General features: G+C 37.0%; 1 protein-coding gene across 12 annotated transcripts in view; it reads right to left on the bottom strand.

Moving 5' to 3' along the window:
- Positions 1–6,655: 6,655 nt before the first annotated feature.
- The window catches only part of LOC107840158 (protein LNK2), a 28,161-nt gene continuing 19,678 nt past the window's right edge, over positions 6,656–15,138 (bottom strand). The window contains exons 4-8 of one of the 12 annotated variants that reach the window (XM_016683966.2): positions 14,006–14,312; positions 11,202–11,376; positions 10,795–11,108; positions 10,564–10,709; positions 6,656–7,484 (exon numbers count right to left, since the gene is read on the bottom strand). In XM_016683966.2, the coding sequence (XP_016539452.2) occupies positions 7,136–7,484; positions 10,564–10,709; positions 10,795–11,108; positions 11,202–11,376; positions 14,006–14,312 (1,291 nt within the window). In that variant the 3' untranslated portion in view covers positions 6,656–7,135. Of the gene's footprint in view, positions 7,485–10,563; positions 10,710–10,794; positions 11,464–14,005; positions 14,313–15,138 lie in introns of all 12 variants that reach the window. The other 11 variants (XM_016683940.2, XM_016683948.2, XM_047398233.1 and 8 more) reach the window with 11 other exon arrangements.

Here is a 15,138-nt window from a genome sequence, read left to right as displayed (position 1 = left end):
ATTTCTAAAAAAAAAATTATCAATCAAACCACTTTGTTTGAGAACTGATCAAACCATTGTTGTTATGATTTTTCCAGCGATTTTCACAAATATAGTTCGAAAATTTACAAACAAAATCATATTTGTTTTTTGATACCTGTATTTACATCGCTGTCTTATCAAACTTTTCTCAAAACATTAGACGATGAACATAGATTTTGGAAACAGTCATTTTTTTGAAATTGATATGAATTGCAGATTATGAAAAACATTTTGAATTTTGAATTATGTTGCTGTAAAAATAATGGTTATGATTAAAATAGAGTCATTAAAGGAAAAGGTATCTGTAAAAGGTTAAGAAATCTATCAAATTAAATGTTCCTTAAATTAAGGAACCGTTTTTTCCATATTAAACTGAAACAGATTGGGTTAAATTAGGAACAAAATCTTTGATTGTATATGTATTTAACTAGCAACAGTTTAATCAAATACAAAATACATATTGCTATTTTTTGTAATTTTGAAAAGGTTGCTATAAAACTTACAATTAAGACTCTATAGTTGCTATTTTTGAAATTTTTCCATTAATATTTATGATAATTATCATCAAACTAAGAAAATTATAATCTTTTTTAAGTTTTTCAATCGTTATATTTTTAGGACACCATAACTTAATGGTTAAAAGCTTCGTTATTCTCATGAGAAATCACTTGGGATTAAAGATTCACACAATCACTAGAGGTAAAGATTTGCACAATCACAAGGTATAAAGAAATAATTTTTCATCTTATTCATAACAATTAAATGAAATTTAAACATCAAATATCATTATACATATATAACAACACCTCTATATCGTTTATTTATATTAATCAAATACTAATTAATAAGAAATAAAAGAAAAGTCAAAGACTACTAATTAAATTAGTCAGAATAGTTTTTAATTAATACTAAATCAACAATATGGACTATGGAGTATTAAAATAAATAAAAAGTATATGGACTCTGATTTTTTTTCCATCCGGTGTCCGCATTGGAGCTATGGACTGTGGTTAGATATATTTAATGAATATGCGCTGTGGTTGGATGCAATTGAGAAATCAAAATTTCTGAAACTTTTGTTGCCATGTAGATTCGAAACTAGCCCTTTCGGGTGAAATGCCGGCCCCTTTGCCACTGACACCAGAAGATGCTTTTGTTCTCAGGGTGGCAATCATTGATATTTATATGATTCTATGTATATTTACATATATATGTAGAAGTTTTTGTCGAAGTTTGGAGGTGAATGACACCCTTAAGGGTCTTGATAGATTGACCCTGTATATAGATCATATCATCAACATACAAACACACCAACAAAAGATCATATTTTTCATATTTCTTCACATATAAAGTTGGTTCGTTCTTACAACAACAATAACAAACCCAGTATATTCCCACATAGTGGGGTCTAGGGGAGTAAAATGTACGCAGTCCATACCACTACCTCCGGAGAAGTAGAAAGGTTGTTTCCGATAGACTCCCGGCTCAAGATACGGAATAATACACAAATCCTTAATAAAGCATGGAACAAGATGACAGTATATACCTACGCTACCCACAAGGAATAATAATCAAAGAGCAGTAAACAAATTCGTAATAAAGCATGGAACAAGGTGTCATAACAAGAATAATACCCTACTAAGTAATGCCCTACCCCCAGCGACCCAAAATGGCATTAGCCTTCTATCCTAATCCGCGTCCTCCAGATCTTACTATCTAGGGTCATGTCCTCTATGAGCTGTAACTGCTCCATGTTCCGCCTGATAACCTCTCTCCAGTATTTCTTCAGCCTACCCCTACCCCGCCTGAAACCATCCAAAGAAAGCTTCTCGCACCTACGAACCGGGGCATTGTGCCCCTCCTCTTCACATGTCCGAACCATCACAAACGGGTTTCTCGCATCTTGTCCTCCACCGAAGCCACTCCAACCTTTTCCCGAATAGTCTCATTTCAAACTCTGTCACCCTTAGTAATCCCACATAACATTCGCATTTCCTGCACCTTCAATTTTTGAATGTGAGAGTTCTTGACTGGCCAACATTCTGCTCCATACAACATGGCCGGATGGACTACTACCCTGTAGAATTTGCCTTTAAGCTTAGGTGGTACCTTTCTATCACACAACACCTCCGAGGTGAGCTTTCACTTCATCCATCCCGCCCCAATCCGGTGGGAGACATCCTCGTCAATCTCACCATTCCCCTGAATTATGGACCTAAGATACTTGAAACAATCCCTCTTACACACCGCCTGGGAATCCAACTCTACTACCACCTTGTCTTCCTGCATCAAGTCATTAAACTTGCATTCCAAATATTCTGTCTTACTCCTGCTCAACCTGAACCTTTTAGACTCAAGGGTCTGTCTCCACACCTCTAATTTATCATTCACACCCCCCGCGTCTCGTAAATTAAAACTACATCATCTGCAAAAAGCATACACCAAGGCACCTCTCCTTGAATATGCCGCGTCAACACATCCATCACCAAAGCAAACAAGAATGGGCTAAGAGTAGATCCCTGGTGCAACCCTGTCACGACAGGAAAATGCTCTGAGTCTCCTCCCGCCATCCTCACCTGAGCCTTGTCTCCATCATACATGTCCATGATTACTCTGATATACGCCACGGGGACCTTGCTTACCTCCAAGCATCTCCAAAGAACCTCCCCAGGGACTTTGTCGTACACCTTCTCTAAGTCTATAAACACCATGTGCAGATCCTTCTTCCTTTCTCTATACTGCTCCTCCAGTCTCCGCACCAGGTGAATCGCCTCCATCGTCGAGTGCCTAGGCATAAATTCAAACTGGTTCTCCCAGATAGACACTATCCTTCTCAATCTCAACTCGACCACTCTCTCTCAAATCTTCATAGTGGCTCAATAACTTAATATCCCTATAGTTATTGCAGCTCTGAATGTCACCCTTATTCTTATAAAGAGGGATCATTGTACTCCATCTCCAAGCCTCGGGCATTTTTGCCGACTTGAAAATGTCGTTAAACAATTCAGTCAACCACCTTAAGCCCGCTTCGTCAGAAAACTTCCAAAAATCCATAGGAATCTCATCAGGCCCCATCGCCCTACCCTACGCATCCTGCGAACAGCTTCTTTAACCTCTTCTACCTTAAAATGTCTACAATAACTGAAATCACGACAGTCCTCTGAGTGCTCCAGCTCCCCTAACACAATATCTCTATCCCCTTCGTCATTCAATAACCTATCAAAGTACGATTTCCATCTCTTCTTAATGTGATCATCCTCCACCAACACTCTACCATCCTTCCCCTTAATACACTTCACCTGGTCGAGGTCACGACCCTTCCTCTCCCTAGACTTTGCAAGCCTAAACAACTTCTTTTCCCTTTCTTTCTCTTTTAACCCCGCATACAATCTCTCGAACGTTGTCGTCTTAGCTGCCAACTTAGCCTCTTTCCTAGCTATCTTGTATTCCTCCCTATTAGCCTGCTTCTCATCTTCATCCTTAATCTCACCCAACTTAGCATACGCCTTCTTCTTAGTCTCCACTTTCTTCTTAACTTCTTTCAAATTCATTTTCTCTGAAATATGAGTCAATTTTGCTATAGCATACACGAGGAACTTGTTTGATCCATAGAGTGCTTTCTTCAACTTGTATGCTTTGTTCTCCTTTCTTTTCTCCATATAACCATCTGGTTGTGTCACATGCGCTTCTTCTTTCAAATCACCATTAAGGAATGCAAACTTAACATTAAATTATGAAACCTTCTATTTTAATTGTACATCCAAATCTAAAAGGATTCTTATTGTTTCAAAATGAGCAACTAAAGAGAAAGTTTCATCAAAGTCAATACCTTGTTGCTGCGAATATCATTTTGCAATCAAACTGGCTTGGTGTTTCTGCACGCTCTTGTCAGCATGGTATTTTATCTTGAACACCCATTTCAATTTGATAACATTTTTTTTCATCTGGAAGGTCCACCAAGTCCCATGTCCCATTCTTCCTTATTTTCATAAGCTCTTCTTCCATTCCACACCTCCATTCTATTTTTCTGAAGCTTTCTTAAAGCTAATTGGATTTGCACCAAATAAAGCAAAGGTACATGTTTCATAAATATCTGACAGCGGCCTAAACTTCTATGGAGAAGTTTCGTCAGAATCTTTCGAGTCAGGCACCATCGATGTTGGGCTACTACCACTTGGACTGATATTGTTGGAATTTCCTGAAGAGTGACTTGATGTATTAGTAAGAGGTTGACTTACTGCTTTACTAGGAAAGGCTTTATCTTCCATTATAACTAGTGAACTTTGATTGTGGTTTTTCCATTTCCAGCAGATGTCTTCATCAAATATAACATCTGTCCTGATAATTACTTTATCATTTGTGGGATTATAAAATCTAAAAGCTTTGGATTCAAAGTAATATCCCAAAAAGATGCATTTTTCAAATTTTCATCAAGCTTTTTATGATGTTGAGAATTTATCAAAGAATATGCAATACAATAAAAAATTCTTAAATGACTTACCCACGACTTCTACCTTTCCAGAAGGCATTCGACCCATGACTACTTTTGTTCAAGAAATATTTAGCAGATAAACTGCAGTATGAGCAGCCTCAACACAAAATTGATTTGAAAGATCCTTACTTTTCAACATGCTCCTGACCATCTCCATTACAGTTCGATTCTCCCTCTCAACAATTTTATTTTGCTCCAGAGTATAAGAGGCAGTCAATTCCTTGTGAATATCATTTTCTTCACAAAACACCTTAAATTCTTGGGACAAGAATTCACCTTCTCTGTTGGTATGAAGAACCTTAACTTTGTTACCGACTTGATTTTCTACCAGTGCCTTGAATTTTTTGAAGCTTGCAAAAGTTTCTGATTTGAGCTTCAAAAAATATACCCAACTCATCCGACTGTAATTATCAGTTAATAACAAAAAATATCGAGAACTAGCAAGTGATTTTGTGTTCATAGGACCACACAAATTTGCATAAATAATATCAAGACAGCTAGTAGCTCAGAAAAATCTTCCAACGGGAAAAGATTTCCTATGTTGCTTGGAATATATATAAACTTCACATACATTTTCAACAGATCTTATATTTGGCAAACCGTGAACATCTTATTTTGACTTAGCAATCTCAATCCACTCACATATTCAAGTGTTCATAACGCAAATGCCACAACTTAAAACTCTTTAAGATTTTTTTCATTAACAATCAAGGCTTGTTCGACTTTTAAAACTTCAAGTGAAAATATTGAATTCTCTGTCATATAATTACCTGTTAAAATTTAACTTGACTTTTTATTCTTAATAACACATGAGGCATCATCAAACACGACAGAGAATCCACTAATCAACAAATGCCCAACACTTAGCAAGTTATGTGCCAAACTAGGAGCAAATAAAACATTTTGAATAAGTCTCACTTTACCTTGACTAGTTTGGACAACAACAGTACCTTTACCTTCAACTTGAATTTCCTTATTATTCTCCAAGCCAAATTCGCCTCTTTTTGGTCTCATCTAACTCTTTGAAGCCTTTTCTTTCACCAGTCATGTGATGGGAGCACCCACTATAAACAAACCAAACATCAGTCTTATGATCTATGGTGGTAGAGAAACCATGAAAAGTATGCTTTCTTCTTCCTCTTCCTCGACATAACCAGATTGACATTTTTGTGTCAGCAGTTAACTTCTATATGGCCAGACTCGTGACAATTGTAACATTGCACCCCACTTCGGCGAGATCATGGTCCCATGGCAACCCCCATACGGTAACATATTCATATGCAACCGGGGTGTCTTTCCATCAGCCTGATCACTTAATGTCGACTCATAGTTCTCTTTGTGCACACCAGATGAAAATTTGCTTTCAGTCAGTTCAATATCTCAATTCAAAACTTCAGGACGTTGTGCCTGGAAGTTCGAACTGTGTAGTGCAAATTACAAACTTGTGTATCAAGCTTCAGTTTGTACATCACTATCCCGTAGAATAAATAGGGTAGCACGATCTTCAAGCATCTGTTGTGACTAGAAGAGTTCAGATGAGATTTGAGTCTTTGCGATAAAAGAGACGGTGAAGACTTGAGTAGTGTTAATATGTGAATTACTAGTGAAAACAATGAATCTTTGTTGGAGCGTGAGATATTTAGTGGGGAAAAAAAATCAAAAATGTAGTAGAGGAAGAAGCTAGAAGAGAAGCGGACTGCTTTTTTTAAAAAAATTGGATCGTTTGGTTCGCGTACAAAGTTATCTCGGGACAATAGCCTTGAGACTAATTTATCCTCTTAGGTGAGACAAGATAAATCAAGTTGGAGGTATAAATTTATCTTGGAATTAGTTGTACCTTCAACCAAATATAGTATAAATCTAATCTCAAACTTAATCTTGAAATATCCCACCTTATCCACGAATCAAACAATGGGTGTCAGTATCCAATCCTAACACGACGACTCAAGTTTTATAAATAACACACAATTTCAACATAACCAATTTTTCGGAAAAATATTGTTCTGTTATGTAGCAGAAAATTTGCTGTTCTGCTCCACCTTACAAGTGAATTTTGCATCGAACATATTAGTGAGGCCTAGTGTACTTGAAGAGTGATAACGCACCCTTAAAAAAGACATAAATTCATCAAACCCATCCACATTGCCCCAACCTTAATAATGAGCATCTATTATCATATAGAACAGTACACGTTGGAGTTCCAAATTGAAAATCTCAAAACAAAAGACATAGGGCACACGCTGTGTGTGGTCAAATTACAATATCGGGACTTCAAGTTGAACTGTTGAAGTATGTATGTTTATAGTCTGAAAACCTTCAGTACAACAAAAAACAATAGCATAACATATACGAGCTAGCATCATTTACCTACAGAAGTCTGCTGCAATTAGTTTTCTTACAGAAGGTAAGAGAAAAAGCACCACACCAGAATAAAAAAAGTTTCTTCCAGGGCACAAATTTCAATTCTTGTAAACTCATGGTTGCTCAGTGTCCAGTTGGCTGATAACGAAAGAGAGGATCCTCATAAGTAGTGAATTTCTTCAGCCATGGATTAAGTATTGATAATCATCATAAGATAAATGGACGAAGTCACCCTTGTATATATCTGACAATGGGATGATTTCACGATGCGGCTTCAACCCCAATAACACTAGCATCTGCTCCTTCATTGTTTGATGCATTCTCAAAACACTCAATGCAGGGGCTACTTTTCATTATATCCACTTCATTATCAGAGGCCGAAGCATTTGGTCCCTGGTGAGCTGTGGTTGAATTAGTTTCAGAATTCTCTTGCAAAAATCTGTCTGGAAAGCTTGGTGAACCAATTGCTTTTCTTTCACAATTGAGCATAGAAAACATTGATAACTTGGGAAATTCAGCAAGTGTTGATGGCAACTCCGACGGATTATGGAAGAGCAGATGAGCTACAGTGCGGTCTATTGGATTCGTCTGAGTCTCTACATAGGGTGGTCTGACAATTCACGGAAACAGAAAAATGATGAACATGCTCACAAAGCCCTGCAAATGACTCCTGTTCCCATAGATGAATATGAAAGAACAAGGAAACTAGTACTACAATCACACAGCTATCCCACCCTCATAATTTGAAGCAAATTCAAAGCCTTATATAAAGATGAGTAATCGAGAGTATGGGACACACATTTCAAAGCTGAGGGCAGTTCTATAATGCATGAACCAGCAAGTGGTTGCACATCCTAAGAAGTTTGTACGAAGATCAGTTCCATTTTGCATGAGCTCTTTTGGAAACTGATAATAAATTAACGTATTGAAGTTAATGAATGATTATGCTGACTTCAATATAGAACCTCTATTAAACAAAACCACACTGGCAAACATGAGACCAAGAATGGAACTTGGTAGGATCTTTTTTCCTACAAGTACTTGAGTAGTGCGTGCACGAGCTTATGGTTAAGTACGGATTTGGGCTAAAATATTTAAATAAGTTCAAGTAGAACTTTGGATACATGCTGAGGAATCAACTTAATCTAGACAGGATGGAAGTGGCAAAGGGCAATTTGACAAATGAATTTACAGATTCTGGGAGGAGAACTTTGTAACCAAAAAGACCGCAATCTTCGCACATCATGCATCAAACAGTAGAAACACAAAAGCAGAGATTAAGCAGATGATGCATCTTTGCAACAATTGTCAAATTATGAGGCTGTTTGATGAAAGAAACATTTGTATTGCATAAAATTCAATGATAAGTGGAAGTCATATCAGTAGTTTCTTCAACTTTGCCACTTTAACTTGGTGGTATTAAGTCAATTAGATGTTACACTTTTCCATTTCTTATTCAGTACAGCAGTGCACAAATTTAACTTCAGCTTTAATTTGAATATAATCCTATGTACTTGATATTACTTAGATCGAGAGTATACTTTCTGAATATGAATAAAATGATTACTAAACTGGTCCTATCTTTTTATGCTTAAACAGGGATTAGCAAGGAAGTATGCAGCAAAACCCATGAATTTCTTCGGAGGTAGCGATATGGACTGCGTACATTCTACCCTCCCCAAACCCCACTTGGTGGGAATACACTGGGTTTGTTGTTGTTGTTGTAACCTTTACAAATACAACAACAACAACAATAACAACATACCCATTGTAGTCACACAAGGTGGGGTCTGGAGGGCGGGAGGGTTGCAGAGTGTAACCAGACCTTACCCTACCTCACAAAAGTAGAGAGATTGTTTTTGAAAGACCCTTATTAAATAACATCATTAAATTTTATATTTGAAATTCAATTATAACATAAATGTGCACACAAAATTGACCCGACGTTTTGTTCCGAAACACAATCTTTTCGGGACGGAAGATATTCTTCCCAGCAACATATTTTATTAATAGGAATGGTTCTGGGTTTTGAGCGTTCAAACACCCTTTCCATCCTTCGGGTCTCTGCCAATCATACTCTAGTACCAAGTTCATATGTAGCACTTCTTTCAAAGTTTGGCTGCATTCATTTGTCCATGTTCATTGACATACATAGGTAAAAATTGTCATAGGGCAATTAGGTGCATATTTGTTGGATATTTTACCACATTGAACGGGGCATAGGTACTGTGCTGTAACCACAGACAAATCCAGTAAATCTATGAATGTTAGCTTTGTCTAACAAAATCGCTACTCCTTCCATCTCAATTCATGTAGCATAGTTTGACGTGCGTGGAGTTTAAGGGTGTATTTTGGCTAAAAGGAGAATATTTTCTGGAAAGTGTCCAATTTTCTCATGTCTGGTGGACTTTGTTTTGGAAAATGTTTTCCAAATGACTTATTTTCCTCAAATTTAAGGAAAATGACTTCCTACATAAAATAAGGAAAACATTTTCCAAATCTCTCTTTCAACCTCACTATCCAACCCCAACCCGAGATCCAACCTCGACCTAGGAATATATATGTACATGAAGATCTTTTTTTCTGGTGCATGTTTAAGAGTACCATTCTGGATTTTTGTCGTAAAAAATGATACAATAAAGATTTGTCTCTTTCGTTTTAAGTTAAATTAATATACAAATATATCTGCTTACAATATTATTTTGTATCTATATTTATCAAATGTATTCTTCTATCTCAACTAAACTTAAATAAAACTAGAAGCATTAAGTATTTGTAAATCCACATATATGCTTATGACCGAGCGAAGTACAGGAAAATTTAATGGTATAAATACAAGTTGAGTGCCAACAAGCAATTTAGATTAACACGTTGCAATTATCTTCTCCTGTAGTATTAAGAAGGCAAAAAAGAAAAAAAAAAAAAACAGAAAAGAGGAGATGCTCTACCTTTTACGTTCTAGGGCCCTATTATGTATTAAAATTAGAGTACCCTTTCTTCCACCTCCTCATATCTGCAGGGGTTCTAAACCTAGAGCGTAATTTGAAGCACTTGTTTTAATTAAGAAAGGCACAAATGCAGAAAAAAGTATAAAAAGTTATAATTCAAGAAAATAACTATAAATGCTAGAAGCAATTATATGGACAAATTGAAAAAAAATTATGATTATTGTTTCGTGCCTCACTCTTCAAGACAAAGCCCATGGGTGATGAGATGTACGCATAAACAGCTTGATGCTTGCACTATATGCTGGATAAGAGAGGCGAAGAGTGCGCCTAAAACAACCCCCTCCCAGATTCCAATAAATTCTACACAAACTTGGCAACTACATTGTTGGTGTACAAGTCAAAAATCCCTTAGTAGAAGTGATATATGATATTACTGTACTCCAAGGACGATTGGCCTGTAACATACTATCATCACAGATACTCCTTTAACAGACATATCTATGCACTCCTTTTCCGATGCAAGAAGCATTAAGGCTTGACAGTAAGAGAAAGCCCCAATCTCATGGCTTGGAACATATAGATTTCAATAGAGATTTTTGTGACGATTATAAATGCTTTTTACGTGCAGGCTCTTGTTTTTTCAAAAACGTAGAGCTACTGGAATGAGATCTGCTAGATTGCTTCCAGTGAACAAGTACTATATTTCAAGTTTTAAGATAGTATAAGTATTTAGGTACAGACCTGTTATTGGTGTTTATTTCTTTTTTGCTGACTTCTCTTCCACCCTTCTTGGTGCTGCAACTATCATTGCCACATTGCCTCTGTGTAGCACTTCGAGCCAGTCGGAACAAGCTATCTCTTATACAGAGTCTTATTTTGAGGTCCAACTGAAAGGAACCATTCATTTGGCCATTAAGTTTCTGTGAAGAAATAATACCATGAGACTTACTTGGTGGAAGTACGAGGACGAACCTTTGAGATAACATCCTGAAGAAGATACACTGCCGTGTCTTCCACTGAGGAATTTTCAACTGCCAAACAAGCCGTGTTGGAGTCACCCTGTTCTAAAGGTGAGCTTGGGTCCAGAGAAGGGATACAGCTCAAATTCTCTTCAAGAGATCCCCCTTCCTTTGCAGTTTGATAGCTAAACTGCTGCTGCTGTTTCTGAATGGCAAGCATTGCTCTCAATTGCTGCCGCCTTCTTAGTTTTTCAATTTTTTCTTGAGGCGTCATCATCAAAGATTTTGATGAAGCATCTTGAGACTTGTTGAAATGATTTGAATTGCCTGGAGAATCTTTATAACTTGAAATGATATGTTGATGGATTGCTTGTCCAGAATGAAACTGTGGCCAGACAGGCATGGGAAAACAATAATTACCCGTATCCCCATAGATAGAAGAAGCAAAAAAAGGACCTGGAAAATGTTTGTGCTGCAAACATTCTGGTCCTTGAAGCTGACTTTGTTGACTGAGATCTGAAGCTGGACAAGGTTGATTCGTTACAGATGGCATGCCAAACTTGTTCAGGTGAGGAGACAAGGATCCACATAATTCCTGCAACTGAGCAAATTTACCTTCTTGTTCTAATTTAAGTCGACCATGCAATAGTCTTTCCTGGTTATTTCCCTGTACATGAGAGAACTAGAACAACACTTTGATGTTCAAAAATTAAATGAACACAATAATTATATGACACCCGCACAAACAGAATCTCAAATTTATTTTCACGTGCAAATGCAGAGGGAAGTAAGTTTCTTTGCCCACCTTTCCCTTGAGAGATGGCAATCCATGTTGACATAAGTAGAGTTATGCCTAATTACTTTATAGTTTTACAGGGTGAAGCGTATGTGAATGACTAAAATTATCTCCAAGATTACTTCCACAATTTCACCGAGGCAAAATAAGTTTCCATTAGATTGTCCTTTGGATTTAAGTTATGTCTAAGATTCATCAGCAGAAAACTGTTTCATTGGAGAAAAGGTATGCAGAAATATTAATTTATTTTATTCCTTATGGAAATATATCCCATGGATAAGCTGTCTATCAAAAGGTAGAGAATCTATAACGTAATATGATTCTCAACGAATGGCACCCAATCTTCTATACGAACTGGAAGTTCGGAACCTCACGAATTCACCAAAAGGAAACTAGGAATGAGGCTATTCATTCAACGTACATGGCCTTACTTTATTCTATCAAAAGCTCTCCTATCCCTTCCCTTCCACAGGATCCCCATGAATGCTAGTGGGGCAACCTTCCAAGCTCTGTGACTTCTCTTCCTTCTTTCCAATTTTCAGCTGGATAGTGTCTTCTCCATTGTATCCTATTGCATCCCGAACCATTCCAAAATATCATACCACGAGGGAAACCCACTTGACAATGTAGGAGGAGGTAGTTTACATCTTCACCTGAACATTTGAACATGATGCACCACTAGAAGCAATTTGATTTACTTTTTCACATTCAAAAATGCTCACTACCTCAGGAAAGAGAGCCGAAGAAAAGATAGTAAATCCATTTGCAAATTAAGAAAAGGGATGAGATACTGAAGCCTGGGATGTTGCACCACTAGTACTTATGTGGGCCCTGTGGAAGGAAAGAAATAGGAGTGCTTTAGATAGAATAGAGAATTACTATGTACACTTCGAGGAATAACCTATCATTTCTAGATTTGTTTTTGGAGCACCATTGAGGTTCCAGTACATATAGAAGATTAGGTATCATTCGTAAAAACCCATATTATGTTGTAAATCTCTACTTTTTCATATACTGCTTGTCTATGGAAGAGTTTTCACAATGAAAACTACTCCTCAATGCTAAACAAATTGGAGTCAATTACATGGATCCTCATTGGCCATGTCTCTCAAAAAAATTATTAACAAAATTAGTTACCTTATAAAAAATTAGAGTTTCTAGAGCCATTTGAAAATGCTACCTACATAAATAGAAAAGGGACAAAGAAGTACAATTCAACTGCATTGGGAAGCTTTCATTCTTCATAAAAGCCAGGAGTTTAAGTACAACCACATCTTTAGTACCACACATTTTTAACATTCTGGGTACCCTACATGTGTTCTCTTTTCCATTTATATTAAATTTTACAGAGTTGGACACATGTTATGTGTTAATTGACAAAAGATCGAAGAATAATACACCAAATTGTTTATTGGAGGAACCAAATTTTCTACAGTTTTCTGATAAACAAAGGAAGGAAAAGGAAAAATGGTAGGTGAGAGAGGGGTATGTGCAGCACCGTCTTTAAGTATATGTGGTCATAATTATCAGAAAGTAGATAACGGTCTTTTCTTCCCACAAAATGTCTTAATTGTTCTTCTGCAGAAATATAAGGTTTGCAAGACGGAGCTATTTTATCCATGAAATTCTTTATCTTTACTTGCATAAATTCTCTTGCTAAAAGCTATACATAAATTCTCTTGCTAAAAGCTATATACAAATCTGAAGAAACTAAAGAGATCATTTCAGAGCTATATGAAGTAGCTTTGCCAATTCTATGGATAAACACACATACCAATGTATGAGGCAAGAGGGGGTTGACCTAATATTACAAGCGACAAGGGCATCTCTCCTACACTGTTTATTGAATTACTGAAGAAACAATTTATCACCACTTATATGTGATGTTATGGAATGAAGCATAGTAGTTGTTGTTGTATATGTTATGTTAGGGACTGAGGCATAGTAGTGGTTGTTGAACATGTGATGTTAGGCTTTCATCCGGCTTAGGTAGAAGTTTCTTTACTTCCTGTGGACAAATACCAAACAGTTAACTAGCACCATGAGACAAACAAATTATCATGCACGCATGTCTCTTGCCTGAATCCAGTTTCACATCCAATTTCTTTTTCTTAATAATACTCAACCAACAAGGAGTGGAAGGGGTGAAAATGAAATATCATCCCTATGTAATAACTGAGGTATTGTGGATGAATAAGAAGATACCTTGCTAGAAGATCTAGCAGGGTTTGTAATAGTTCCAGCATTAATGGCCAACTAAATGGTAGACCCAATCCTCCCATCTCTGAAGTTGTCTGTTCAAGCTACAATACCTATCCTTTTTGCTTAAAACAATATAGACACTCCAAGTTTGAAAGGGAAATAAAACCATTTACATACTGAAGAAAGATACAATTGGTATTAGATAGTTTAGATCCAGTATAATTACCTTTTGCTTCGGTAAAAGCATACTTTTGCCTCCACCATGGTCCCTAGCATCAGTGCACAGAGGTACATTAAATGTGATGTCATTAACATTTTCTTCATCAGCAGTGGAGGACTTCTCTCGGTCTAGCCTGTATTCGGTTTTAACTTTTAATCTTTTGGATGGGCTTCCCGGAGATCCTAGCGCCAACCTCGGAGAGTCAATAGACAAGGGAATAGACTTATCTGGGCTGCTTGTAACATCTTTACAAGATGACCATAGGTCGAGAGTGTTAGGAAGGCTTGTATCTCCAAATAGTGGGTTGTTGTTGCTGCAAAATGTCACTTGTGAGGATATTGCGCCAGATGAATACACTCAGGGATTATCTAAATTACATAAAAATATACAATAACTATGGTGTTGCTACAATCATGGATGATCTAACTAATATATATATATATATATATATATCGAATTACTGTATACACAAAGTATAGTTAATGCTAGAAATAATTGGAGACTATAGAAGTAGGTAAAACCATATAGGAGCAATAGGAAGGGGAAAGAAGACAATAATAGGTTATTCGCCAAAGTGCAAAAAAAGGAGAAATGGAGATCTATTGTTATGCCCCATAAGTTCATCGATTTTATTTTGATAGCTCCCATGTGTTTTAATGCGATTTTAAGGTTGAATGATGATTAGAATTGATAATGGGACCATTGGAAAGTGTTTCAGAATTTTCGGAATGAGTTTCGGGGATAAATGTAATCCCAAAACAATAAGGGTTCGCATTTAGGCCGTGCCACAGAGGCAAAGCACGACCAAACGCGAAAACCAGTGGCCTGGCGTGATAGCATCGTGCCACGCCAGCTGGCTGCCGAGATAAGGGTGTACCACACCAGTGGTCACGGCGACGCCAAAATCCCATCTTTTCCTTCATTTTTCGAGAGGTCATTTACGTCCTAAATATTCTTATAACATAGATTAAAATATCTTCCCTCTTTCCATAACACAATTTCAATAACACAATTTCAACGATACTCTCCTCCCAAGCTCTCAAGAACACCAAAGGAAAGGATTTCTCCCAAAATTCCATCTCACGGGTTCCAAATTCAGAGTTTCTCCCAACAAAATCGATAATTTCAGGTACAAGGGT

This window comes from Capsicum annuum, chromosome 1 (genome assembly GCF_002878395.1).
Source record: "Capsicum annuum cultivar UCD-10X-F1 chromosome 1, UCD10Xv1.1, whole genome shotgun sequence".
Taxonomy (NCBI): Eukaryota; Viridiplantae; Streptophyta; class Magnoliopsida; order Solanales; family Solanaceae; genus Capsicum; species Capsicum annuum.
Note: the sequence above shows the minus strand (reverse complement) of the source record. Positions and strands in the feature narration are given on the sequence as shown.